This window comes from Podarcis pityusensis (assembly GCF_964106645.2).
Source record: "Podarcis pityusensis genome assembly, chromosome: 18".
Classification (NCBI taxonomy): Eukaryota; Metazoa; Chordata; class Lepidosauria; order Squamata; family Lacertidae; genus Podarcis; species Podarcis pityusensis.
Genome location: NC_138043.1, coordinates 10406323 through 10431631, shown reverse-complemented (window position 1 = coordinate 10431631; position 25309 = coordinate 10406323). Strand labels below are relative to the sequence as shown.

The window sequence follows — 25309 nt, the reverse complement described above, 5'->3', positions numbered from 1 at the left end:
GGCCATGCTGCCCACTCAGGCTGGCAGCGCCCTGGGCAATCATCTGCCAGTGGAGGAGCCAGCTCCCCCCCACACTGTTGCCAGGGAAAAGCTCCAAAAAAGTAAAGAAGGCCGGTTACTTACCTCAGTCCGGCCGCCTGGACACGCTCCTGATCTTGATCCTGATCCTGGAAGGGAGAACGGCAAAAGAGGCTTCAGCCCAGGAGTCAGCCTCTTTTCTTTTGGCCTTAGGCCCACCTCCGGCTGGCCGTCCATTGTCCTCCCTGGCCGAGGGCGGGTCAAAGGCCAGCTCAAGCAGGTGGGTGGCACCCGCCCAGGTGAGCCTCATTCAGTGCCACAAATCCCGCCCACCTGTGGGGAAGGGAGGGCGGATATTGTATAGTTACTTATCTCCTTGGCATTTGATGGGAAGGGGTTCCAGAGGCCTACCTCTGGGGAACTCCCACCTGAAACCTGCTGGCATTGGCCAATTTGCCGGCAGTTGGGAGATCCTTCCCCAGCCAGCCAACAGATAATTGGAGCCCCCTGGGCACGCCACCTTTGAAGGCGGGCAAACTTATGACATTCATTTCAAATATTGTATTCTGGGTATTGCTTTATTTGATTTCCCATTTTTAACCATCCTGGGTGCCCTTTGGTAAGGAAGAGTGGGGTAGAAATTTACCGAATATACACGTTCATTTATTCCTCCCTCTGTTCCAGCCACTCTGCCAACACCAGCCCAAACAACAACCCCAATTCCAGCGGTTGAACAATTCACCGTCAATTTCACCATCACCAACCTCAAGTACAGGGAAGAGATGGGAACTCACAATTCCAAAATATTCAATGCAACAGAGAGTGATCTCCTCCGCCTGGTAAGCCTGACTCCATGGCAGTTAGCAAGGGATGTGTAGATAAATTTGTACACTTTCTGTAGGGTGGAAGATGCTCAATGTCTCTTTCCTTCCTCAGCTTGACAGAATTCTCCTCAACAGCAGCATTGGCCCGGCATATCTGAGGTGCAGAGTGACTCAACTCAGGTAAGCCTTCCTCAAAGGTGAGAACATATCTGCTCTGCTGGCAACCCAGGCAAACAAGGTTGGCATCTTCTGTCCTCCCTTGTCCATATCTGTGGTCAATCCTGAATCCTGATTTCCCTCTCCTCCCAGACCGGTGAGAGACGGGGATGAAACCGGAATGGACGCCATCTGCACTTACCGCAACGACTCCACCACGCCCGCCTTTGACCGAGTGAAGGTGTACCACGAGATCGTCAACCAGACCAATGGTTTCACTGAGATGGGGCAATACTATCTGGAAAGATACAGCCTCTACGTCAACGGTAGCTGAGTGGTTTTTAAGCTTTGGATGTGCATCAATTATCTGGATGTGTGTGGATGTGTGTGTGTATCCATGAATGTTAATAAAAGCAACACAGCAGTTTCTCCAGCCCAGCCTTCTCCAGAGGCCAAATTTCTGAGACAGAATGCCGCGGACTTTGATGAATATGATACTGTGTGTTGTTTGGGTAGAACGGGGCTAATCGTGATGCAGAGATATGACTATGGAGGTTTTCACCAGATGTTGTGTGAGGGTCTGAGGCTCCCTTGGCAGTGAGATGATTTTCTCATAGAAGTGAAGGATGTTCATTTTTGTGTACAGACAGTGCACCATCCAAAATAGTGAGAAATCCCGACCAGTTACTATTATCTTTGAAAAGCCTGTTTGTGGTATTACATTATGCAATTTCCTGAATTAACGTCTCTTCCATTTCCATAGGTTATCATGAAACCCCTCCTGAAACAAGTAAGTAGAACCAAATTTAAATTCTAACACAGCAAGCCCCCCCCAACATTCAGAGGAGATGATGTCGACAATGCATGAGTGGAAGAGTACCAAAATGAAGCTCCTTTGATTCAAGTGATTCATTTGTTAGATTTATCAGTCTCACCATGTGATCGACACTTAGTTGACATACAAAATATTTGAATCTGTTAAGAAGGGGATATATAGTTTGAGAATATGGAGTTTCATGACCTTTGTTTTAATTCTTGCATTCTGAATATTGCTTTGTTTCGTTTTCTTTTCCTCAATTTTCAGTCACACAATTCCATCAACTTCTTGTTGAAATTAAAAGTATTTCAATCTCTTAAGGAGGAAACATATATCATGAGACCTGGGAGTTTGATGTCTTGCATTTTAATTATTGTATTCTGGCAATTCCTTCATTTGATTTCCTCTTCTTTTTACTATTCTGCTTCCCCTTTGGGAAGGGTGGAATGCAAATTCATAAAATACCTATGTCTCTTCCAGCCACTCTGCCGACGTCAGCCCAAACAACAACCCCAATTCCAGCGGTTGAACAATTCACTGTCAATTTCACCGTCACCAACCTCAAATACAGGGAAGAGATGGGAATTCAGAATTCCAAAATATTCAATGCAACGGAGAGTGATCTCCGCCGCCTGGTAAGCCTGACTCCATGGCAGTTAGCAAGGGATGTGTGGATAAATTTATACACTTTCTGCAGGGTGGAATATGCTCAATGTCTCTTTCCTTCCTCAGCTTGACAGAATTCTCCTCAACAGCAGCATTGGCCCGGCATATCTGAGGTGCAGAGTGACTCAACTCAGGTAAGCCTTCCCAAAGGTGAGAACATATCTGCTCTGCTGGCAACCCAGGCAAACAAGGTTGGCATCTTCTGTCCTCCCTTGTCCATATCTGTGGTCAATCCTGAATCCTGATTTCCCTCTCCTCCCAGACCGGTGAGAGATGGGGATGAAACCGGAATGGACGCCGTCTGCACTTACCGCAACGACTCCACCACGCCCGCCTTTGACCGAGTGAAGGTGTACCACGAGATCGTCAACCAGACCAACGGTTTCACTGAGATGGGGCAATACTATCTGGAAAGATACAGCCTCTACGTCAACGGTAGCTGAGTGGTTTTTAAGCTTTGGATGTGCATCAATTATCTGGATGTGTGTGGATGTGTGTGTGTGTCCATGAATGTTAATAAAAGCAACACAGCAGTTTCTCCAGCCCAGCCTTCTCCAGAAGCCAAATTTCTGAGACAGAATGCTGCGGACTTGGATGAATATGATACTGTGTGTTGTTTGGGTAGAACGGGGCTAATCGTGATGCAGAGATATGACTATGGAGGTTTTCACCAGATGTTGTGTGAGGGTCTGAGGCTCCTTGGCAGTGAGATGATTTTCTCATAGAAGTGAAGGATGTTCATTCCTGTGTAAAGACAGTGCACCGTCCAAAATAGTGAGAAATCCCAACCAGTTACTATTATCTTTGAAAAGCCTGTTTGTTGTATTACATTATGCAAGTTCCTGAATTAACGTCTCTTCCATTTCCATAGGTTATCATGAAACCCCTCCTGAAACGAGTAAGTAGAACCAAATTTAAATTCTGAAAACAACACCCCAATCTGATAAAAACAGGGAAAAGAGTGATGGGATGGGGGGTGTGTGATTTGGAAATTGCACCAGGGGAAGGATAGCAACATGAGCACTCTTTGGTTTGTTTGTTTGTTTGTTTGATTGATTAGATTTCCAAATCTTGCCATGTGATCGACTTCTGGTTGACATTCAAAATATTTGAATCTGTTAAGAAGGGGATATATAGTTTGAGAATATGGAGTTTCATGACCTTTGTTTTAATTCTTGCATTCTGAATATTGCTTTGTTTCGTTTTCTTTTCCTCAATTTTCAGTCACACAATTCCATCAACTTCTTGTTGAAATTAAAAGTATTTCAGTCTCTTAAGGAGGAAATATATATTGTGTGAGACCTGGGAGTTTGATGTATTGCATTTTAATTATTGTATTCTGGGAATTCCTTCATTTGATTTCCTCTTGTTTTAACTATTCTGCTTTCCCCTTGGGAAGGGTGGAATGGAAATTTATGAAATACCTATGTCTATTCCAGCCACTCTGCCCACACCTGCCCAAACAACAACCCCAATTCCAGGGGTTGAACAATTCACCGTCAATTTCACCGTCACCAACCTCAAGTACAGGGAAGAGATGGGACAACCCAATTCTACAGTGTTCAACACAACGGAAAGAGCACTCATCACAGTGGTAAGTCTGATTGTGACTGCTTGTGAGAACGGCTTGTGAGGAGGGGAAGACCAGGCTCTTGTTTTGATGTCGTGTCTCATTCCTCTCTCAGCTTGGCAGATTCCTCAGCAACAGCAGCATTGGCCCTGCATATCTGGGGTGCAGAGTGACTCAACTCAGGTAAGTCTTCCTCCAATGGGAACACACCTTGCCAGTGGGACTCCATCCTTTCTTCCCTTGTGGACCATTCTGCATCCTGAATGATCTCCCTCTCTCTTTGTCCTCCCAGACCAGTGAAGAACGGGGATGAAACTGGAATGGACGCCGTCTGCACTTACCGCAATGACTCCACCAGCCCCGTCTTTGACCGAGTGAAGGTGTACCATGAGATCGTCAACCAGACGGACAACTTCAGCAAGATGGGGCCCTATGAGGTGGAAAGATACAGCCTCTACATCAATGGTAAACAAGTTGTGGAGCTCTTCATGTGCATAGCTTGTCCGTATGTGTGTGTGTGTGTGTGTTGTGCAGTACCCCCAAGCCCAGCCTTCATCTGAGCCAATGTTTGCAGAGATATTAGGATCCCTGCTTGCGAACTAAATGCTGGGGTATTTACAAGTGATTTTGTTCCTGCTTGAGTTGCTGTGCCAATCTGGGTGCAGGGATGATATTATAGAGGTTTTTGTCCTCTGCCCAGGAGGCCTCCCCATTTCATGAAAGTGTCCAAAGCTGATTGAGGTGATTGTCATGTGATGGACATGATTGTGTCATAATACGTGTGAAATGCTTCTCACTGCCTCTGCTTAGTGCATCTTCTGAATGCAGGAGGACATAACTATTCTCCTGCCCCAGAAAAAACCCTCCATATTTTAAACATCAATATATTGAGAGCTTCTCAAATGACCATCTCTTACTTTTCTGTAGGTTATCATGAAGACCCTCCTGAAACAAGTAAGTAGAACCACATTGAAATTGTAACACAACACCCCCCCCCCCGACAATCAGAGTAGCTGATGTTGACAATGCATGAGTGGAAGAGTAACAAAATGAAGCTTCTTTGATTCAAGTGATTCATTTGTTAGATTTATCAGTCTCACCATGTGATCAACACCAAGTTGACATTGCAAATATTTCAATCTGTTCAGAAGGGGATATATAGTTTGAGAATATGAAGTTTCATGGCCTTTGTTTTAATTCTTGCATTCTGAATATTGCTTTATTTGGTTTTCTTTTCTCAATTCACATTTACACCATCCCACCGACTTTTGTTGAAATTAAAAGTATTTCATTCTCTTAACGAGGAAACATATGTTGTGTGAGACCTGGGAGTTTGATGTCTTGCATTTTAATTATTGTATTCTGGGAATTCCTTCATTTGATTTCCTCTTCTTTTTACTATTCTGCTTCCCCTTTGGGAAGGGTGGAATGCAAATTCATAAAATACCTACGTCTCTTCCAGCCACTCTGCCCACACCTGCCCAAACAACAACCCCAATTCCATCGGTTGAACAATTCACCGTCAATTTCACCGTCACCAACCTCAAGTACAGGGAAGAGATGGGACATCCCAATTCTACAGTGTTCAACACAACGGAAAGAGCACTCATTGCAGTGGTAAGTCTGATAGCGACTGCTTGTGAGAACGGCTTGTGAGGAGGGGAAGACCAGGCTCTTGTTTTGATGTCGTGTCTCATTCCTCTCTCAGCTTGGCAGATTCCTCAGCAACAGCAGCATTGGCCCTGCATATCTGGGGTGCAGAGTGACTCAACTCAGGTAAGTCTTCCTCCAATGGGAACACACCTTGCCAGTGGGACTCCATCCTTTCTTCCCTTGCGGACCATTCTGCATCCTGAATGATCTCCCTCTCTCTTTGTCCTCCCAGACCAGTGAAGAACGGGGATGAAACTGGAATGGACGCCGTCTGCACTTACCGCAATGACTCCACCAGCCCCGTCTTTGACCGAGTGAAGGTGTACCATGAGATCGTCAACCAGACGGACAACTTCAGCAAGATGGGGCCCTATGAGGTGGAAAGATACAGCCTCTACATCAATGGTAAACAAGTTGTGGAGCTCTTCATGTGCATAGCTTGTCCGTATGTGTGTGTGTGTGTGTGTTGTGCAGTACCCCCAAGCCCAGCCTTCATCTGAGCCAATGTTTGCAGAGATATTAGGATCCCTGCTTGCGAACTAAATGCTGGGGTATTTACAAGTGATTTTGTTCCTGCTTGAGTTGCTGTGCCAATCTGGGTGCAGGGATGATATTATAGAGGTTTTTGTCCTCTGCCCAGGAGGCCTCCCCATTTCATGAAAGTGTCCAAAGCTGATTGAGGTGATTGTCATGTGATGGACATGATTGTGTCATAATACGTGTGAAATGCTTCTCACTGCCTCTGCTTAGTGCATCTTCTGAATGCAGGAGGACATAACTATTCTCCTGCCCCAGAAAAAACCCCTCCATATTTTAAACATCAATATATTGAGAGCTTCTCAAATGACCATCTCTTACTTTTCTGTAGGTTATCATGAAGACCCTCCTGAAACAAGTAAGTAGAACCACATTGAAATTGTAACACAACACCCCCCCCCCGACAATCAGAGTAGCTGATGTTGACAATGCATGAGTGGAAGAGTAACAAAATGAAGCTTCTTTGATTCAAGTGATTCATTTGTTAGATTTATCAGTCTCACCATGTGATCAACACCAAGTTGACATTGCAAATATTTCAATCTGTTCAGAAGGGGATATATAGTTTGAGAATATGAAGTTTCATGGCCTTTGTTTTAATTCTTGCATTCTGAATATTGCTTTATTTGGTTTTCTTTTCTCAATTCACATTTACACCATCCCACCGACTTTTGTTGAAATTAAAAGTATTTCAGTCTCTTAAGGAGGAAACATATGTTGTGTGAGACCTGGGAGTTTGATGTATTGCATTTTAATTATTGTATTCTGGGAATTCCTTCATTTGATTTCCTCTTGTTTTAACTATTCTGCTTTCCCCTTGGGAAGGGTGGAATGGAAATTTATGAAATACCTATGTCTATTCCAGCCACTCTGCCCACACCTGCCCAAACAACAACCCCAATTCCAGGGGTTGAACAATTCACCGTCAATTTCACCGTCACCAACCTCAAGTACAGGGAAGAGATGGGACAACCCAATTCTACAGTGTTCAACACAACGGAAAGAGCACTCATCACAGTGGTAAGTCTGATTGTGACTGCTTGTGAGAACGGCTTGTGAGGAGGGGAAGACCAGGCTCTTGTTTTGATGTCGTGTCTCATTCCTCTCTCAGCTTGGCAGATTCCTCAGCAACAGCAGCATTGGCCCTGCATATCTGGGGTGCAGAGTGACTCAACTCAGGTAAGTCTTCCTCCAATGGGAACACACCTTGCCAGTGGGACTCCATCCTTTCTTCCCTTGTGGACCATTCTGCATCCTGAATGATCTCCCTCTCTCTTTGTCCTCCCAGACCAGTGAAGAACGGGGATGAAACTGGAATGGACGCCGTCTGCACTTACCGCAATGACTCCACCAGCCCCGTCTTTGACCGAGTGAAGGTGTACCATGAGATCGTCAACCAGACGGACAACTTCAGCAAGATGGGGCCCTATGAGGTGGAAAGATACAGCCTCTACATCAATGGTAAACAAGTTGTGGAGCTCTTCATGTGCATAGCTTGTCCGTATGTGTGTGTGTGTGTGTGTTGTGCAGTACCCCCAAGCCCAGCCTTCATCTGAGCCAATGTTTGCAGAGATATTAGGATCCCTGCTTGCGAACTAAATGCTGGGGTATTTACAAGTGATTTTGTTCCTGCTTGAGTTGCTGTGCCAATCTGGGTGCAGGGATGATATTATAGAGGTTTTTGTCCTCTGCCCAGGAGGCCTCCCCATTTCATGAAAGTGTCCAAAGCTGATTGAGGTGATTGTCATGTGATGGACATGATTGTGTCATAATGCGTGTGAAATGCTTCTCACTGCCTCTGCTTAGTGCATCTTCTGAATGCAGGAGGACATAACTATTCTCCTGCCCCAGAAAAAACCCCTCCATATTTTAAACATCAATATATTGAGAGCTTCTCAAATGACCATCTCTTACTTTTCTGTAGGTTATCATGAAGACCCTCCTGAAACAAGTAAGTAGAACCACATTGAAATTGTAACACAACACACGCCCCGTGTATCTTGTCCTTTTCTAGGTTACAATGAAGCCCCTCTTGAAGCAAGTAAGTACCACCTAAGTATTTTTAAGTAGAGTCTCTTACAACATAGTCAGGGATGAGTCTCATGATATTAAAACTTTTGGTAATACATCAGTGAACCGGGTGTCAATATGAGCACCCATTAATGTATAGGATATAATAATTGTATAATGCTATAAATCTCTTGACCCTAGTACATATCTTTCTTCTCCTGTTCCAGCCACTTTGCCAGCACCAACACAGTCGCCAACCCCAATCCCAACACTTGAACACTTCACCATCAATTGTACCGTAACCAACCTCCGATACAAACCAGAAATGGGAACTCCCAACTCAAAGGCCTTCAACGCTACAGAGAAAGTGCTCACCATGCTGGTAAGTCTGATTGTGGGCCACTTGTGAGAATGGCATGCAATGAGGTGTGAGTGAGACTGTTGATTTCACCAATTAAGTGTTTCTTTTCTTCTTCAGTTTGGAAGAATTCTCCGCAACAGCAGCATTGGCCCGGCGTTCCTGGGATGCGAAGTGACTCAGCTCAGGTAAGCCTTCTTCAAGTGCGGAAACATATATCCTCTGGTCCTTTCTCACTCTGGCAACAGTGACTTCATCCCTCCTCTGTTGTCCACCTTCATGGTCTGTCCTACACCTGAAATTCTTTCTCTCTCCTCCCAGACCGGTGAGAAATGGGGAGGAAACTGGAATGGACGCCGTCTGCACTTACCGCAATGACTCCACCACGCCAGCCTTTGACCGTGTGAAGGTGTACCATGAGATTGTCAACCAGACGAGTGGCTTCACCAAGATGGGTCCCTACAACATGGAAAGATACAGCCTCTACGTCAACGGTAGCCAAGAGATTCTTAGTCACTTCATGTGCATAGATTAACTGTCTGTGGTTTGTGTAATGGAATAGAATAGACTGTCCTCTAAGCCCAGTTTTCTTGTTGTGTCCATGATTTCCTGAGAGATGAGGCTCCTCACTCCCAAACTGAGGATGTCATGTTTCATAGGCAGAAGGAAATTTGAGAGTGGGGCATAGAGAAGGGGGAGCCTCCCCTAAGGAGGATTACGCTCAGAAGAAGTCTGGATTGAACCCTTTTCAAGTGCCTACAACTACAACACCACTGTTTCGGTCCAATCATAACCAGCCTGTCTTCCTTTGTCCTAGGTTATCATGAGGTCCCAGCTAAATCAAGTAAGTTTACTTTTAAAAATCCTACATCTTAAAGCCCTTCATGGCCCTTTCACCAAACCCAAGGAAAGAGTTATAGAAAGGCAGTAGTGTTGGCCATATGTCAATGGAAGAGCATCTATGTAAACACATATAAATTGATTGGTTGTTATTTTGGTCAGTCACACCATGCAGTGAACCACTAGCCTCTGCCTGATCCATTTATTTCATTTCCTGTGGTAGCCCCTCCACCAGCCCTGACACCAACCCCAGCCCCGGCAGTTGAACCCTTCACCGTCAACTGGACCGTAACCAACCTCAAGTATAACCCAGAAATGGGGACGCCCAATTCAAAGGCCTTCAACGCTACAGAGAAAGCTCTCACCACGCTGGTAAGTCCAATTCCTGCCCACTTGTGAGAATAGCTTCCCATGATCCTATTGGTTTGATGTACTCAATGCTTCCTTCATTTTTCAGCTGGGAAGAATTCTCCGCAACAGCAGCATTGGCCCGGCGTATGTGGGATGCAAAGTGACTCACCTCAGGTCAGCCATCCTCAAACACAGGAACCTTTTAGCTCTGATCATCCCTTGAACAGACACGAATGATCCTCTCACCCAACCGTTCCAACTGCTCATAATTCTACTCACCCTCTCTCTCTTTCCTCCCAGACCTGTGAGTGATGGGGATGAAACCGGAATGGATGCCATCTGCACTTACCGCAACGACTCCACCACGCCCGCCTTTGACCGGGTGAAGGTGTACCATGAAATTGTCAACCAGACCAGCGGTTTCACCAAGATGGGTCCCTACAGCATGGAAAGATACAGCCTCTATGTCAATGGTAATCAGCTGTTTCCTAATCTTCTCGTGTGCACGCCTTATCTCTGTGTGGGGTTTGTGTCATAGTACAGAAATAGACTGAGCTCAGTTTTCTTGTTGTGTCCATGATATCCTGAGAGGTGAGGCCTCTCACTCCATCATCATCATCATTTTTAATTTGTATACCGTCTTTCTATCTTACAATACTCAAGGCAGTTTACAAGCTGAAGAAACAAAAAATGTACATCTTATTACAATCTAATGCAATACAAAAATGTGATAATAACAATAACTTTAAAATAGGCAGCCTACATCAAAAAAGTAACATTCAACAATCATTAGAATAGTATAAAATAATAATATCAATGTCAGGTGGCTGTAGCAGTCGCTCGAGAGTAACAGGACCTGTGTTTTACAGGCTTTATTTTTGTGCAAACTATTTACAGTGAAGAGCCCCAAAGCTCATGTCTGGCTCAGTTGCTAGCAGAATCTGGGAGTGGTCTTTTTTTTTTAACCTCCCCCAACATAAGAGTTTCGTAACCCCCAGCCGTCTCCTCCCCTCTCTGTGCCCCAAACTTCTGCACAGAATGGGCGATGGCAAGGGCGTGTTTCCCTCCAGACCAGCTTGCCCCAGAAGTGGTGTTAAGGCTCCTACCAGCGTCCTCTGGTCCTTGTACCTCTTCCCCACCGGAGGTGGGGCTTTCCTCCTCCCCGGAAGAGGAACTGATTTTCGGAGGATCCCTGTAACACAAACTGCCCTTCTATTTCTCGCCTCTGAGCCGATGGCAGTTCCCTATCAATCAACATATAAAAGTTAAACAGAAATCCACTCAACAGTTACAATAAATGATATCTAAACTATAATTAATAAAACAATGGCAAGCCACAGTACATAAAACAATAAAATACACATTGGGAAGCAAAGACTAGAGGGTAGAGCAAGGCAGGTGGAAGGAGGGCTTGCCTGATGGAGTCTCTCCCCTCAGTTCTTCCTTCAGGTACAGCTTCCTTCTGAGGGGATTTCATGTTTCATAGGTGGAAAGAGGGAGGAATGGAGAGGGGGGAGCCTCCCCTGAGGAGGATTACACTCAGAGGAAGTCTGGATTGAACCCTTTTCAAGTGTCTACAACTGAAACACCACTGTCTTGGTCCATTCATAAAGCAGCCTGTCTTCCTTTGTTCTAGGTTATAATGAAGTTCCTGTTGCATCTAGTAAGTACCATATCATAATCCTTAAATTGTGTGCATAGGTTGTAGAATTTTTTCCACATTTATTATGGTATTTTTGTGATACACCAACGACATGAGAATACTTGCTATACTTGTTTGCAGGATCTGATTTCTTTCCACAGGGCGTGTAAGACAGAGGTGTTCCGCCTGGCCTTTGGCTTGGAGCCAATTTGATTCCCTCCCTCTCTTTCTTTTTTCTTTTTCTTCTCCTCCTGCATTGAGGCTACATTTTAATATTTTAATGTTTCAGTATTTTAATGCTGTATTTTAATTTTGTTTTTAAGTTGTAATCACTCAACTTGTTTTTATTATTGCTTGTAATCTGCTCTGAGCCCGGCCTTGGCTGGGGAGGGCGGGGTATAAATAAAAATTATATTATTATTATTATTAATAATATTATTATAACATTATTCTTGTTTATAAAACCCAATAAAATAAAAATATAAACAATTGTGCTCCTCAAGACAAACTCAAGGGAACTACTAAAATGAGGGAGTCAGTAATGGCCGTGGCTCAGTGGAAGAGCATAAATTTTAACATGCTTTTGTTGATTGCTTTGCTGTGTATCACAATCCCATCACACGATGTACCTCCTATTCTTCCACTTGCAGCCACTCTGCCAACGCCAACACAAACACCGACCCCAGTGCCAACACTTGAACATTTCACCCTCAACTGTACCGTAACCAACCTCAGATACAAGCCAGAAATGGGAACTCCCAACTCAAAGGCCTTCAACGCTACAGAGAAAGCACTCACCATGCTGGTAAGTCTGATTCCCATCTACTTGTGAGACTGGCATGGGATGTGTCGTGGGTGATCCTGATGATTTCACCAATTCAATGTTTCCTTCCTTCTTCAGTTTGGAAGAATTCTCCGCAACAGCAGCATTGGCCCAGTGTACCTGGGATGCAAAGTGACTCAGCTCAGGTAAGCCTTCCTCAAGTGCGGAAACGCATATCCTCTGGTCCTTTCTCACTCTGGCAAGAGGGACTTCCTCCCTCCTCTGTTTTCCACCTTTGTGGTCAGTCCTGCATCCCAAATTCTCTCTCTCTTTCCCCAGACCGGTGAGAGACGGGGATGAAACCGGAATGGACGCTGTCTGCACTTACCGCAACGACTCCACCACGCCTGCCTTTGACCGGGTGAAGGTGTACCATGAGATCGTCAACCAGACCAGTGGTTTCACCAAGATGGGTCCCTACAGCATGGAAAGATACAGCCTCTACGTCAACGGTAGCCTAGTGTTTTTTGAAGATTTCATGTACATAGATTACCTCTCTGTGTGGGGTTTGTGCCGTAGTTACAGTTCAGGTAGTCCTGAGGGTCCCGTCTGCTCATCAGGTTTAATGTTTTCAGAGAAATGAGGGCTCCATCTCCAGAATGACGTGCTTTCAAATGGGCTGAAGGAAGCTGAATTGGCTGCAGAGATAGATTGTGGAAGAGGTCATCAACTACTGAGAAGGATGCCTCCTCCCTGTTGCTGCCCCTATTACTGCACCACGTAGCCCATGTTCAAGAAGCTTTCCTAATCCCCACAGAGCTGGTTGGGAGGGAGATAGATTGGAGGACCCCCACCTTCCAAGCAGTACACCACGCAAGGGAATTCTGGATGCAACCAGTTCTATTCTTTGCCAGAATCTCCATCTGAAACACCACTGTCTTTCCTCATTAATAAACCTGTGTATCTTCTTTTTCCCCAGGTTATCATGAGGTCCCAGCTAAATCAAGTAAGTTTACTTTTAAAAATCCTACATCTTAAAGCCCTTCATGGCCCTTTCACCAAACCCAAGGAAGTTATAGGAAGGCAATAGTGTTGGCCGTTTGTCAATTGAAGAGCATCTATGTGAACACATATAAATTGATTGGTTGTTATTCTGATCAGTCACACCATGCCATGAGCCGCTAGCCTCTGCCTGATCCATTTATTTCATTTCCTGTGGTAGCCCCTCCACCAGCCCTGACACCAACCCCAGCCCCGGCAGTTGAACCCTTCACCGTCAACTGGACCGTAACCAACCTCAAGTATAACCCAGAAATGGGGACGCCCAATTCAAAGGCCTTCAACGCTACAGAGAAAGCTCTCACCACGCTGGTAAGTCCAATTCCTGCCCACTTGTGAGAATAGCTTCCCATGATCCTATTGGTTTGATGTACTCAATGCTTCCTTCATTTTTCAGCTGGGAAGAATTCTCCGCAACAGCAGCATTGGCCCGGCGTATGTGGGATGCAAAGTGACTCACCTCAGGTCAGCCATCCTCAAACACGGGAACCTTTTAGCTCTGATCATCCCTTGAACAGACACGAATGATCCTCTCACCCAACCATTCCAACTGCTCATAATTCTGTTCAACATCTCTCTCTCTTTCCTCCCAGACCTGTGAGTGATGGGGATGAAACCGGAATGGACGCCGTCTGCACTTACCGCAACGACTCCACCACGCCCGCCTTTGACCGGGTGAAGGTGTACCATGAAATTGTCAACCAGACCAGCGGTTTCACCAAGATGGGTCCCTACAGCATGGAAAGATACAGCCTCTACGTCAATGGTAACCAGCTGTTTCCTAATCATCTCGTGTGCATGCCTTATATCTGTGTGGGGTTTGTGTCATACTACAGAAATAGACTCTCCTCTGAGCTCAGTTTTCTTGTTGTGTCCATGATATCCTGAGAGATGAGGCTTCTCACTCCAGAACTGAGAGCTCCGTAAATGGGGAATTCATGTTTCATAGGCAGAAGGAACTTTGGGAATGGGGAATGGAGAGGGGGGAGCCTCCCCTGAGGAGGATTACAGTCAGTGGAAGTCTGGATTGAACCCTTTTCAAGTGTCTACAACTGAAACACCACTGTCTTGGTCCATTCATAAACCAGCTTGTCTTTCTTTGTCCTAGGTTATAATGAAGTTCCTGTTGCATCAAGTAAGTACCATATTGTTATCCTTAAATTGTGCTCCTCATGGCAAACTCAAGGGAAGCAGTTATATGAAGGTGTCAGTAATGGCCGTGCCTCAGTAGAAGAGCATAAATTTTAACATGCTTTTGTTGATAGCTTTGCTGTGTGTCACAATCCCATCACACAATGTACCTCCTATTCTTCCACTTGCAGCCACTCTGCCAACGCCAACCCCAACGCCAACCCCAACGCCAACACTTGAACACTTCACCCTCAACTGTACCGTAACCAACCTCAGATACAAGCCAGAAATGGGAACTCCCAACTCAAAGGCCTTCAACGCTACGGAGAAAGTGCTCACCATGCTGGTAAGGCTGATTCCCATCTACTTGTGAGATTGGCATGGGACGTGTTGTGGGTGATCCTGATGATTTCACCAGTTCAATGTTTCCTTCCTTCTTCAGTTTGGAAGAATTCTCCGCCAGAGCAGCATTGGCCCAGCGTACCTGGGATGCGAAGTGACTCAGCTCAGGTAAGCCTTCCTCAAGTGCGGAAATGCATATCCTCTGGTCCTTTCTCACTCTGGCAAGAGTGACTTCCTCCCTCCTCTGTTTTCCACCTTTGTGGTCAGTCCTGCGTCCCAAGTTCTCTCTCTCTTTTCTCAGACCGGTGAGAGACGGGGATGAAACCGGAATGGACGCCGTCTGCACTTACCGCAATGACTCCACCACGCCCGCCTTTGACCGGGTGAAGGTGTACCATGAGATCGTCAACCAGACCAGCGGTTTCACCAAGATGGGTCCCTACAGCATGGAAAGATACAGCCTCTACGTCAACGGTACCCTAGTGTTTCTTGAAGATTTCATGTACATAGATTACCTCTCTGTGTGGGGTTTGTGCCGTAGTTACAGTTCAGGTAGTCCTGAGGGTCCCGTCTGCTCATCAGGTTTAATGTTTTCAGAGAAATGAGGGCTCCATCTCCAGAATGACGTGCTTTCAAATGGGCTGAAGGAAGCTGAATTGGCTGCAGAGATAGATTGTGGAAGAGGTCATCAACCACTGAGAAGGACGCCTCCTCCCTGTTGCTGCCCCTATTACTGCACCACGTAGCCCATGTTCAAGAAGCTTTCCAAATCCCCACAGAGCTGGTTGGGAGGGAGATAGATTGGAGGACCCCCACCTTCCAAGCAATACACCACGCAAGGGAATTCTGGATGCAACCAGTTCTATTCTTTGCCAGAATCTCCATCTGAAACACCACTGTCTTTCCTCATTAATAAACCTGTGTATCTTCTTTTTCCCCAGGTTATCATGAGGTCCCAGCTAAATCAAGTAAGTTTACTTTTAAAAATCCTACATCTTAAAGCCCTTCATGGCCCTTTCACCAAACCCAAGGAAGTTATAGGAAGGCAATAGTGTTGGCCGTTTGTCAATTGAAGAGCATCTATGTAAACACATATAAATTGATTGGTTGTTATTCTGATCAGTCACACCATGCCATGAGCCGCTAGCCTCTGCCTGATCCATTTATTTCATTTCCTGTGGTAGCCCCTCCACCAGCCCTGACACCAACCCCAACCCTGGCAGTTGAACCCTTCACCGTCAACTGGACCGTAACCAACCTCAAGTATAACCCAGAAATGGGAACTCCCAACTCAAAGGCCTTCAACGCCACAGAGAAAGCTCTCACCACGCTGGTAAGTCCAATTCCTGCCCATTGTGAGAATAGCTTCCCATGATCCTATTGGTTTGATGTGCTCAATGCTTCCTTCATTTTTCAGCTGGGAAGAATTCTCCGCAACAGCAGCATTGGCCCGGCGTATGTGGGATGCAAAGTGACTCACCTCAGGTCAGCCATCCTCAAACACAGGAACCTTTTAGCTCTGATCATCCCTTGAACAGACACAAATGATCCTCTCAACCAACAGTTCCAACTGCTCATAATTCTGTTCAACATCTCTCTCTCTTTCCTCCCAGACCTGTGAGTGATGGGGATGAAACTGGAATGGATGCCATCTGCACTTACCGCAACGACTCCACCACGCCCGCCTTTGACCGGGTGAAGGTGTACCATGAAATTGTCAACCAGACCAGCGGTTTCACCAAGATGGGTCCCTACAGCATGGAAAGATACAGCCTCTACGTCAATGGTAACCAGCTGTTTCCTAATCATCTCGTGTGCATGCCTTATATCTGTGTGGGGTTTGTGTCATACTACAGAAATAGACTCTCCTCTGAGCTCAGTTTTCTTGTTGTGTCCATGATTTCCTGAGAGATGAGGCTTCTCACTCCAGAACTGAGAGCTCTGTAAATGGGGAATTCATGTTTCATAGGCAGAAGGAACTTTGGGAATGGGGAATGGAGAGGGGGGAGCCTCCCCTGAGGAGGATTACACTCAGTGGAAGTCTGGATTGAACCCTTTTCAAGTGTCTACAACTGAAACACCACTGTCTTTCTCCATTCATAAACCAGCATGTCTTTCTTTGTCCTAGGTTATAATGAGGTTCCTGCTGCATCAAGTAAGTATCATATCATTATCCTTAAATTGTGCTCATGACAAACTCAAGGGAACGACTAAAATGAGTGTGTCAGCAATGGCCGTGCCAAAGTGGAAGAGCATAAATTTTCACATGCTTTTGTTGATTGCTTTGCTGTGTGTCACAATCCCATCACACGATGTACCTCTCAGCACTGCCATGTGTCCTATTCTTCCACTTGCAGCCACTCTGCCAACGCCAACCCCAACGCCAACCCCAGTGCCAACACTTGAACACTTCACCCTCAACTGTACCGTAACCAACCTCAGATACAAGCCAGAAATGGGAACTCCCAACTCAAAGGCCTTCAATGCTACGGAGAAAGCGCTCACCATGCTGGTAAGGCTGATTCCCATCTACTTGTGAGATTGGCATGGGACGTGTTGTGGGTGATCCTGATGATTTCACCAATTCAATGTTTCCTTCCTTCTTCAGTTTGGAAGAATTCTCCGCCAGAGCAGCATTGGCCCAGCATACCTGGGATGCGAAGTGACTCAGCTCAGGTAAGCCTTCCTCAAGTGCGGAAACGCATATCCTCTGGTCCTATCTCACTCTGGCAAGAGGGACTTCCTCCCTCCTCTGTTTTCCACCTTTGTGGTCAGTCCTGCATCCCAAATTCTCTCTCTCTTTCCCCAGACCGGTGAGAGATGGGGATGAAACCGGAATGGACGCCGTCTGCACTTACCGCAACGACTCCACCACGCCCGCCTTTGACCGGGTGAAGGTGTACCATGAGATCGTCAACCAGACCAGCGGTTTCACCAAGATGGGTCCCTACAGCATGGAAAGATACAGCCTCTACGTCAATGGTAACCAGCTGTTTCCTAATCATCTCGTGTGCATGCCTTATATCTGTATGGGGTTTGTGTCATACTACAGAAATAGACTCTCCTCTGAGCTCAGTTTTCTTGTTGTGTCCATGATTTCCTGAGAGATGAGGCTTCTCACTCCAGAACTGAGGGCTCTGTAAATGGGGAATTCATGTTTCATAGGCAGAAGGAACTTTGGGAATGGGGAATGGAGAGGGGGGAGCCTCCCCTGAGGAGGATTACAGTCGGTGGAAGTCTGGATTGAACCCTTTTCAAGTGTCTACAACTGAAACACCACTGTCTTGCTCCATTCATAAACCAGCATGTCTTCCTTTGTTCTAGGTTATAATGAAGTTCCTGTTGCATCAAGTAAGTACGATATTGTTATCCTTAAATTGTGCTCCTCATGACAAACTCAAGGGAAGCAGTTATATGAAGGTGTCAGTAATGGCCGTGCCTCAGTGGAAGAGCATAAATTTTAACATGCTTTTGTTGATAGCTTTGCTGTGTGTCACAATCCCATCACACAATGTACCTCCTATTCTTCCACTTGCAGCCACTCTGCCAACGCCAACCCCAACGCCAACCCCAATCCCAACACTTGAACACTTCACCCTCAACTGTACCGTAACCAACCTCAGATACAAGCCAGAAATGGGAACTCCCAACTCAAAGGCCTTCAACGCTACGGAGAAAGCGCTCACCATGCTGGTAAGGCTGATTCCCATCTACTTGTGAGACTGGCATGGGACGTGTTGTGGGTGATCCTGATGATTTCACCAATTCAATGTTTCCTTCCTTCTTCAGTTTGGAAGAATTCTCCGCAACAGCAGCATTGGCCCAGCGTACCTGGGATGCGAAGTGACTCAGCTCAGGTAAGCCTTCCTCAAGTGCGGAAACGCATATCCTCTGGTCCTTTCTCACTCTGGCAAGAGTGACTTCCTCCCTCCTCTGTTTTCCACCTTTGTGGTCAGTCCTGCATCCCAAATTCTCTCTTTCTTTCTCCAGACCGGTGAGAGACAGGGATGAAACCGGAATGGACGCCGTCTGCACTTACCGCAACGACTCCACCACGCCCGCCTTTGACCGGGTGAAGGTGTACCATGAGATCGTCAACCAGACCAGCGGTTTCACCAAGATGGGTCCCTACAGCATGGAAAGATACAGCCTCTACGTCAACGGTAGCCTAGTGTTGGTTTTTAAAGAAGATTTAGTAGTAAGGGGTGGGGGCGTGTTTGCATTATTCTAATGCTTCTGAATGCTTTTTGTGGCTCCACACTTTGGAGTAAGGGGTGGCAAGTTAGGAAGTTTGGGAAACTTTGTGCATCAGGTTGTTCCTTCACATTCAGGGAGGAATAACCAGGTGCAGAAAGGAGAATTGGGGAGGCACCTGGCTTGACAGCATGTGAAAAAAGTCTAGGTGTATTAGTAAACAACAAGCTTAATATGTATCAACAGGGTGAGACCGCAGCCAAAATGTGAATGCTATTCTAGGCAGCATCAACAGAAGTCTAGTGTCGATATCAAGGGAAGTCATAGTCCCACTCTGTTCTGCCTTGGTCAGACCACACCTGGAATACGGTGTCCAATTCTGGGCACTACAATTTAAGAAGGATGTTGGCATGTGCAGAAGAGGGTGACCAATAAGGGCCTGGAAACCAAACCTTATGAAGAATAGTTGAGAGAGTTGGGTAAGTTTAGTGTGGAGAAGAGGAGACTGAGAGGAGATAGGATAGCAATTTTCAAGCATTGGAAGGGCGAGGAAATATCTGAACATGGAAGATGGGGAAAGCTTGTTTTCTGCTGCACCAGAGGGTAGGACACAAACAAATAGGTTCAAATGACAAGAAAAGAGATTGTGACTAAACATCAGGAATAACTTTCTGATGGTGAGAGCTGTTCAACAGTGGAAGAGTGGGTCTTGGAACATGGTTGGCTCTGTGCCTTTGATTGTGTATTTGTAACGGCTTCCTAGGCTATGGGGGGGGGGGGTTCCAAGTGTCCATGGGCAAGTGCATCTTGTAGACCAGGGATCAAAGCAAGAATTCTTTCATCACATTCATTCTAACACAAACCATTCCTTCCTTTCCTTTTGCCTAGGCTATAACGAACAGCCTCGCAAAACAAGTAAGTACCGCATTGGAAACCTGATTTTGAGTCCATTCAGAACATGGAGGGCAGGAGAACCGGGGGTGACGGTCTCGTGATAGAGCTTCAACAGAAGACGGTCAAGATATCATTGCTTTCCTTTCCAGCTGTTTTGCCCCCAGTGCCAACCAAAGCACCAACCCCAACCCCACCCCTGGCGGTTGAACGATTCACCGTGAACTGCACCGTAACCAACCTCAGATACAAGCCGGAGATGGGAACTCCCAATTCGAAGGCATTCAACTCCACAGAGAAAGCACTCACCACTCTGGTAAGACTGGTTCCAGTTGGCGTCGATTGTTTGGGATGCTGTGGTGGTGTTCCCTGGTAGTTTGACCTCCACTGACAGGCTAGGACTTTTTTTCGTCTTTATTTAGACAGGCATTTGGTAAGAGTTGGGTTAGGATCCACTTGCCAAAATTGATTCTCATAAGGTGAGGAGCGTCTAGGTTCAACGTACTCAATGTATCTTGTCTTTTTCCCCAGCTTGGCAGAATCTTCTCCGTAGGCAGTATCGGCCCAGAGTATTCCGGATGCAAAGTCACAGCTTTGAAGTAAGCCTTGCTTTTTTCCTGAGTCACGCAGAGTGATGCAGCGGTTTCACCCTCGAAGCCCTAGTGATGAAGTAGAATCCACACACGAGACTTTGAAGATGACTCTTTACTTGCATATATGCTAAGTCCAATGCAACGCATCTCACTCTCTTGAGTCCAAGAGAGGATCTTCTAACTTCCCAAACTCCTTTGAAGCAGCCCATATATTATAGCTTGTCTGTCCGCACCAGACATACTCATGGTCACTTGTCTGTCCTCCTTCAGACATACTCACGGTCACTTTTAAAGGGCATTAACACATTGACAAGCCCACGATTCAGCATTTCTGTGCCCTTAATTGGAGTTACAAGATTTTGCAGGCATTACATTACATTAGTAAAGGTAAAGGTAAAGGGACCCCTGACCATTAGGTCCAGTCGTGACCGACTCTGGGGTTGCGGCGCTCATCTCGCTTTACTGGCCTAGGGAGTCAGCGTCCAGCTTCTGGGTCATGTGGCCAGCATGACTAAGCCGCTTCTGGCGAACCAGAGCAGCACATGGAAACTCCGTTTGCCTTCCCGCCGGAGCGGTACCTATTTATCTACCTGCACTTTGGCGTGCTTTAGAACTGCTAGGTTGGCAGGAGCAGGGACTGAGCAACGAGAGCTCATCCCGTCACGGGGATTCGAACTGCTGACCTTCTGATTGGCAAATCCTAGGCTCTGTGGTTTAATCCACAGCGCCACCCGCGTCCATTACATTACATTACATAGGTTTTATTTTCCCCAGCACAACTTATTCTTTGTAAAATACATTTTCTAATAAATACAGTACAAATACCAAAAGGCAGGTAATGGGGAAGTGAAGGTAGTGAATCTGGCCCTGGAGAGTGGAGAATACCAAGCTAGATGGTCTGACTGAGTATGGGGCAGCTTCCTGAGCTCCTGTTTAACCTAGAGGACTAGAATCTTGTACTACATTTAGAAGAAAGACCATAACTTGGTTGCTGAGCGTCTGCTATGCAAGCAGTAGGCCCCAGACTCAGTCCTCAGCACCTCTGGGTAGGGCAGGGTGGTAAGGAAGACTGCTGGAGAGGTGCTGCCAATCAGTGTGGACAATATTGAGCTTGATGGACCAGTCGGTATAAGTCAGTTCCCTGGGTTCCTAGTTAAACCAGCCATTGTTCAAAATCATGAGAACTAGCGGCTTCCAGTGCCCTTCTGTTCCTAACAATTCAATACTCCTTTCTCTTGACCCACAAACCCTCTCTGCTAAAACCCTCTCTTTCCTTCTCCCTCTCCTCTCAGACCGGTGAGAGACGGAGATGAAACCGGAATGGACGCCGTCTGCACTTACCGCAACGACTCCACCATGCCCGCCTTTGACCGAGTGAAGGTGTACCATGAAATTGTCAACCGGACCAGCGGTTTCACCAAGATGGGTCCCTACAGCATGGAAAGATACAGCCTCTACGTCAATGGTAGATACTGATTATATATTTTGTGGTTTTCTATTTTGATTTTGTTCTGTGAACCACCCTGAGACCTCCAGGTATGGCGTGGTATATAAATTCAGTAAATGATAATAATAAAATAATGGTAGCCAAATTTAAAGTGAAATGAAAAAAATGAAACGAAACGACATTGGCCAAATAGTTTTTATGCATTTCACGTGTGTTGAATATCTGTGGGTGTGTTTGCAGTGTTGCCAAAGGCTCATTCCGGCACAGTATGGAAGCAGTGTGCTCTGCCATAATGGGAATCCTTTTTCACACAACATTTATTGTGCTTTCCTTATATATATGGAGGGGGTTTGGTGTGTGTGTTCTCACAGGTGCCTGCATATTGTAATCAGGGATCGTCGTAATAATTCTTTCTCCCCCTTGACTTTCATGCCAGATAGATAGCTAGATAAATTTATTACGGTCGGAGACCAGCTTATAAAACACACTTGGGGGTACAATCCCAGAAGTAAAACAAACATTTAAAACAATGTACAACAGTAGATTTAAAATTTATAAATGCGATAAGCGTATAGACACCTAAAACTTTAAGATAAGCTACCGCAGAGAGATGACCCAGAGTCACCCATGGAACCATGTTTGGGGATTTTCTTAACGAACTAGTTTGGGTTGGGGGATGGTCTGCACCTACAGATCTGTACACAGAATCTGGCGACCATCCGGGCCATCTTATGATCTTTGCCTAACAGGAAAAGGTCAAATTTTTGCTTTTCCGGGAGGTCAGCGAGCCTCACCAGCAGGGGATCAATGGTCTCACTACGTGCCTCTTCCTAAAAGGGACATCTAAAGAACAAGTGCTCTGGGCTTCCTATATCCCCACAATGAACAGGAACAAAGTCTCTGAGCATATGGGACTTTTTAAAAGGCTCCTTCCAGGACCGGCGAGGGCAGAGCCGAGCTTCTGGCGAATGTAAAAGCCCTTCTTGCATTTTTGGATACAAGAAAGAAGAGATATGCTGCTGACTTTCATGCTAATTGCTCTTATCTTTCCTTTTTGCCTAGGCTACAATGAGCAACCTCTCAAACCAAGTAAGTCCCACAATCAAATCCTAACTTTGAGTCTGTTCAGAACGTGGGGAGAGGGGAAGGGGAGCCAGAAGATGTTGGGTCTCTTGCAGAGCTTCAGTGGAAGAGCATTGGTTTACAGCTGTTTTCCTTTCCAGCTGTTTCACGCTTGGTGACCAAAGCACCAACCCCGACCCCAGCCCTGGCAGTTGAACAGTTCACCATGAACTGCACTGTAACCAACCTCAGATACAAACCAGAGATGGGAACTCCCAATTCGAAGGCGTTCAATTCCACAGAGAAAGCACTCACCACTCTGGTAAGACTAGTTCCAGTTGGCGTTGATTGTTTGGGATGCTTTGGTGGTGTTCCCTGGTAGTTTGACCTCCAATAGTAGGCTAGGACCTTTAAGACATAAGCTTTGGTCCATAAACTGGCTATTAATTAGGTTGTAACTGTTGAGATGTGACTTGATGCTAAATTTATTAGATATTATCTTCCCTTCCTCATGTTTGTGAGTTCAGCAGCTTGAAAGGGAAGCTTAGACCAGCTAATTTTAGCCTTAATCCAGGATGCTTTAAGGCAGACTGGATTCTCCTGGTATTTCCCCCTTAAAATAACAATCACACAATCTCGTAAAAGGTACAAATAACATTTACTCACTCGGAATATTGGATTCAAAATAATAATATTCAACGGATCCTTTCTTTTTCAGTTTGGAAGAGTCCTCCGCAGTAGCAGTATCGGCCCAGCGTATATGGGATGCAAAGTGTCAACTCTGAGGTCAGCCTTCCTCTTACTTGTAGACATTTCAGCTTTGATCATCTCTTTCCCAGACAGCAGCAGCTTCATTCCTCTCGGACCCACCCCTTGGGCCAGTTCCAAAGGCTCCTGCTCAAATCCTTTCTCTTGCCTTCCAGACCGGTGCAAAAAGGGGAGGAAACTGGGATGGACGCCGTCTGCTCTTACCGGAACAGTTCCGCTGCCCTGGTGTTCGACCGAGTGAATGTGTATCACGAAATCGTTAACCGGACAAGTGGCTTCACCAAGATGGGGCCCTACGACTTGGAGAGATACAGTCTCTACGTTAACGGTAGCGTTTTTGGGCATTTGCTCATCGTGCTATAGATTGCCTCAGGCGCCATGCTTTTGAGTGGCCTTCCCATTGGGGTGTCAAGGGGCTAACAGGAAGATCAGGTCATTCACAGGTCAGAGAGGAAGACAGGAGTCTATCGCACATTTAGTTTCTTTATTAAGGGAGAGAGAAAATACTGTATTTTTCGCTCTATAGGACACACCGGACCATAGGACGCACCGGACCATAGGAGGGGGAGAACGGGGGGGGGATTCTCCCCCTCTCTGCTCAGCGCCCCTTCAGCGAAGCGGCAGGAGAAATGGAGCCCTTCCATTTCTCCTCCCGCTTCGCTGAAGGGGCGCTGTGCAGAGAGGGAAAACTGTGCAGCGCCTCTCCAGCGAAGCGAAGCCTGGAGAGCAAGAGGGATCGGTGTGCACCGACCCCTCTCGCTCTCCAAGCTTCAGGCAGCTATCCGCAAGCCTTCCAAGCGCAGCCTTCCTGCTGCGCTCCGAAGGCTTGCGGATAGCTGCCTGAAGCCCCCGGAGCGCAGCCTTTGAAGCCTCCGCAGAGCAGCGGGGTGAAGGCACTCTGCTGCCCTGCGGAGGCTTTGCGCAGCCATCCCCAAGCTAGAACAGCGAGACGGAGCGCTCCGTCTCGCTGTTCTGGCTTCGGGGACAGCCTTTGTAGCCCCCGTCTCCCTGTTCTGGCTTTGGGCTTAGCTGTGCAGCCTGCATTCGCATCTCTTAATTTTTGGAGGGAAAAAGGTGCGTCCTATAGAGCAAAAAATACAGTACAAGGAGGCACCAATCCCAATATGGAGAGCTGCAGGGCAGAGGGGAGGGAGAATCTTGCCTATTTTCCTGCCAGTTTTGCCTTAAAGAAAAATGCTGCAATGTCTTCTTTTTCTCTCCACAAACTATCACCTCTTCTCTTTCCCCCCCAGGATATAATGAAGTCCCTCTGGAACCATGTAAGTAGAACTACGAAAGGCTGTAGAATCCTTACAAGAGGCATATGGATGTCTTGATAATGGCTCTAAAGGGAATGAAGTGTAAACCTGTTAGTTCTGCATTGAAATGAGAGCCAAGCTGAATTTTCTCCTTCTTGCCTAAGACTGCCTCTGTCTCCACTTTATTCCAGCAACAACTCAGACCCCCCCAGCTTGGGCAATGGAGCACTTCACTGTCAATTACACTGTCACCAACCTCAAATACAAGTCGGAGATGGGAATTCCGCATTCGAAGGTCTTCAATGCCACGGAAAAAGCTCTCACCACGGTGGTAAGAGTCCGGTTCTGATCCAGTTGT

General features: G+C 46.3%; 1 protein-coding gene across 1 annotated transcript in view; it reads left to right on the top strand.

Moving 5' to 3' along the window:
- The window catches only part of LOC308467230 (mucin-16-like), a 56165-nt gene that overhangs the window by 4503 nt on the left and 26353 nt on the right, over positions 1 to 25309 (top strand). Inside the window, exons 4-64 of the mRNA XM_080988691.1 lie at positions 703 to 857; positions 955 to 1022; positions 1152 to 1324; positions 1762 to 1788; positions 2296 to 2450; positions 2548 to 2615; positions 2744 to 2916; positions 3353 to 3379; positions 3921 to 4075; positions 4167 to 4234; positions 4344 to 4516; positions 4979 to 5005; positions 5514 to 5668; positions 5760 to 5827; positions 5937 to 6109; positions 6573 to 6599; positions 7107 to 7261; positions 7353 to 7420; positions 7530 to 7702; positions 8166 to 8192; positions 8479 to 8633; positions 8730 to 8797; positions 8931 to 9103; positions 9427 to 9453; positions 9673 to 9821; positions 9907 to 9974; positions 10101 to 10273; positions 11437 to 11463; positions 12093 to 12247; positions 12344 to 12411; positions 12545 to 12717; positions 13185 to 13211; positions 13428 to 13576; positions 13662 to 13729; positions 13858 to 14030; positions 14373 to 14399; positions 14587 to 14741; positions 14838 to 14905; positions 15039 to 15211; positions 15679 to 15705; positions 15922 to 16070; positions 16155 to 16222; positions 16351 to 16523; positions 16866 to 16892; positions 17095 to 17249; positions 17346 to 17413; positions 17547 to 17719; positions 18062 to 18088; positions 18276 to 18430; positions 18527 to 18594; positions 18728 to 18900; positions 19820 to 19846; positions 19975 to 20138; positions 20354 to 20421; positions 21708 to 21880; positions 22925 to 22951; positions 23086 to 23246; positions 23643 to 23710; positions 23848 to 24020; positions 24946 to 24972; positions 25143 to 25282. Coding sequence (XP_080844817.1) covers positions 801 to 857; positions 955 to 1022; positions 1152 to 1324; positions 1762 to 1788; positions 2296 to 2450; positions 2548 to 2615; positions 2744 to 2916; positions 3353 to 3379; positions 3921 to 4075; positions 4167 to 4234; positions 4344 to 4516; positions 4979 to 5005; positions 5514 to 5668; positions 5760 to 5827; positions 5937 to 6109; positions 6573 to 6599; positions 7107 to 7261; positions 7353 to 7420; positions 7530 to 7702; positions 8166 to 8192; positions 8479 to 8633; positions 8730 to 8797; positions 8931 to 9103; positions 9427 to 9453; positions 9673 to 9821; positions 9907 to 9974; positions 10101 to 10273; positions 11437 to 11463; positions 12093 to 12247; positions 12344 to 12411; positions 12545 to 12717; positions 13185 to 13211; positions 13428 to 13576; positions 13662 to 13729; positions 13858 to 14030; positions 14373 to 14399; positions 14587 to 14741; positions 14838 to 14905; positions 15039 to 15211; positions 15679 to 15705; positions 15922 to 16070; positions 16155 to 16222; positions 16351 to 16523; positions 16866 to 16892; positions 17095 to 17249; positions 17346 to 17413; positions 17547 to 17719; positions 18062 to 18088; positions 18276 to 18430; positions 18527 to 18594; positions 18728 to 18900; positions 19820 to 19846; positions 19975 to 20138; positions 20354 to 20421; positions 21708 to 21880; positions 22925 to 22951; positions 23086 to 23246; positions 23643 to 23710; positions 23848 to 24020; positions 24946 to 24972; positions 25143 to 25282 — 6384 coding nt within the window. The 5' untranslated portion in view covers positions 703 to 800. The remainder of the gene's footprint in view (positions 1 to 702; positions 858 to 954; positions 1023 to 1151; positions 1325 to 1761; positions 1789 to 2295; positions 2451 to 2547; positions 2616 to 2743; positions 2917 to 3352; positions 3380 to 3920; positions 4076 to 4166; positions 4235 to 4343; positions 4517 to 4978; positions 5006 to 5513; positions 5669 to 5759; positions 5828 to 5936; positions 6110 to 6572; positions 6600 to 7106; positions 7262 to 7352; positions 7421 to 7529; positions 7703 to 8165; positions 8193 to 8478; positions 8634 to 8729; positions 8798 to 8930; positions 9104 to 9426; positions 9454 to 9672; positions 9822 to 9906; positions 9975 to 10100; positions 10274 to 11436; positions 11464 to 12092; positions 12248 to 12343; positions 12412 to 12544; positions 12718 to 13184; positions 13212 to 13427; positions 13577 to 13661; positions 13730 to 13857; positions 14031 to 14372; positions 14400 to 14586; positions 14742 to 14837; positions 14906 to 15038; positions 15212 to 15678; positions 15706 to 15921; positions 16071 to 16154; positions 16223 to 16350; positions 16524 to 16865; positions 16893 to 17094; positions 17250 to 17345; positions 17414 to 17546; positions 17720 to 18061; positions 18089 to 18275; positions 18431 to 18526; positions 18595 to 18727; positions 18901 to 19819; positions 19847 to 19974; positions 20139 to 20353; positions 20422 to 21707; positions 21881 to 22924; positions 22952 to 23085; positions 23247 to 23642; positions 23711 to 23847; positions 24021 to 24945; positions 24973 to 25142; positions 25283 to 25309) is intronic.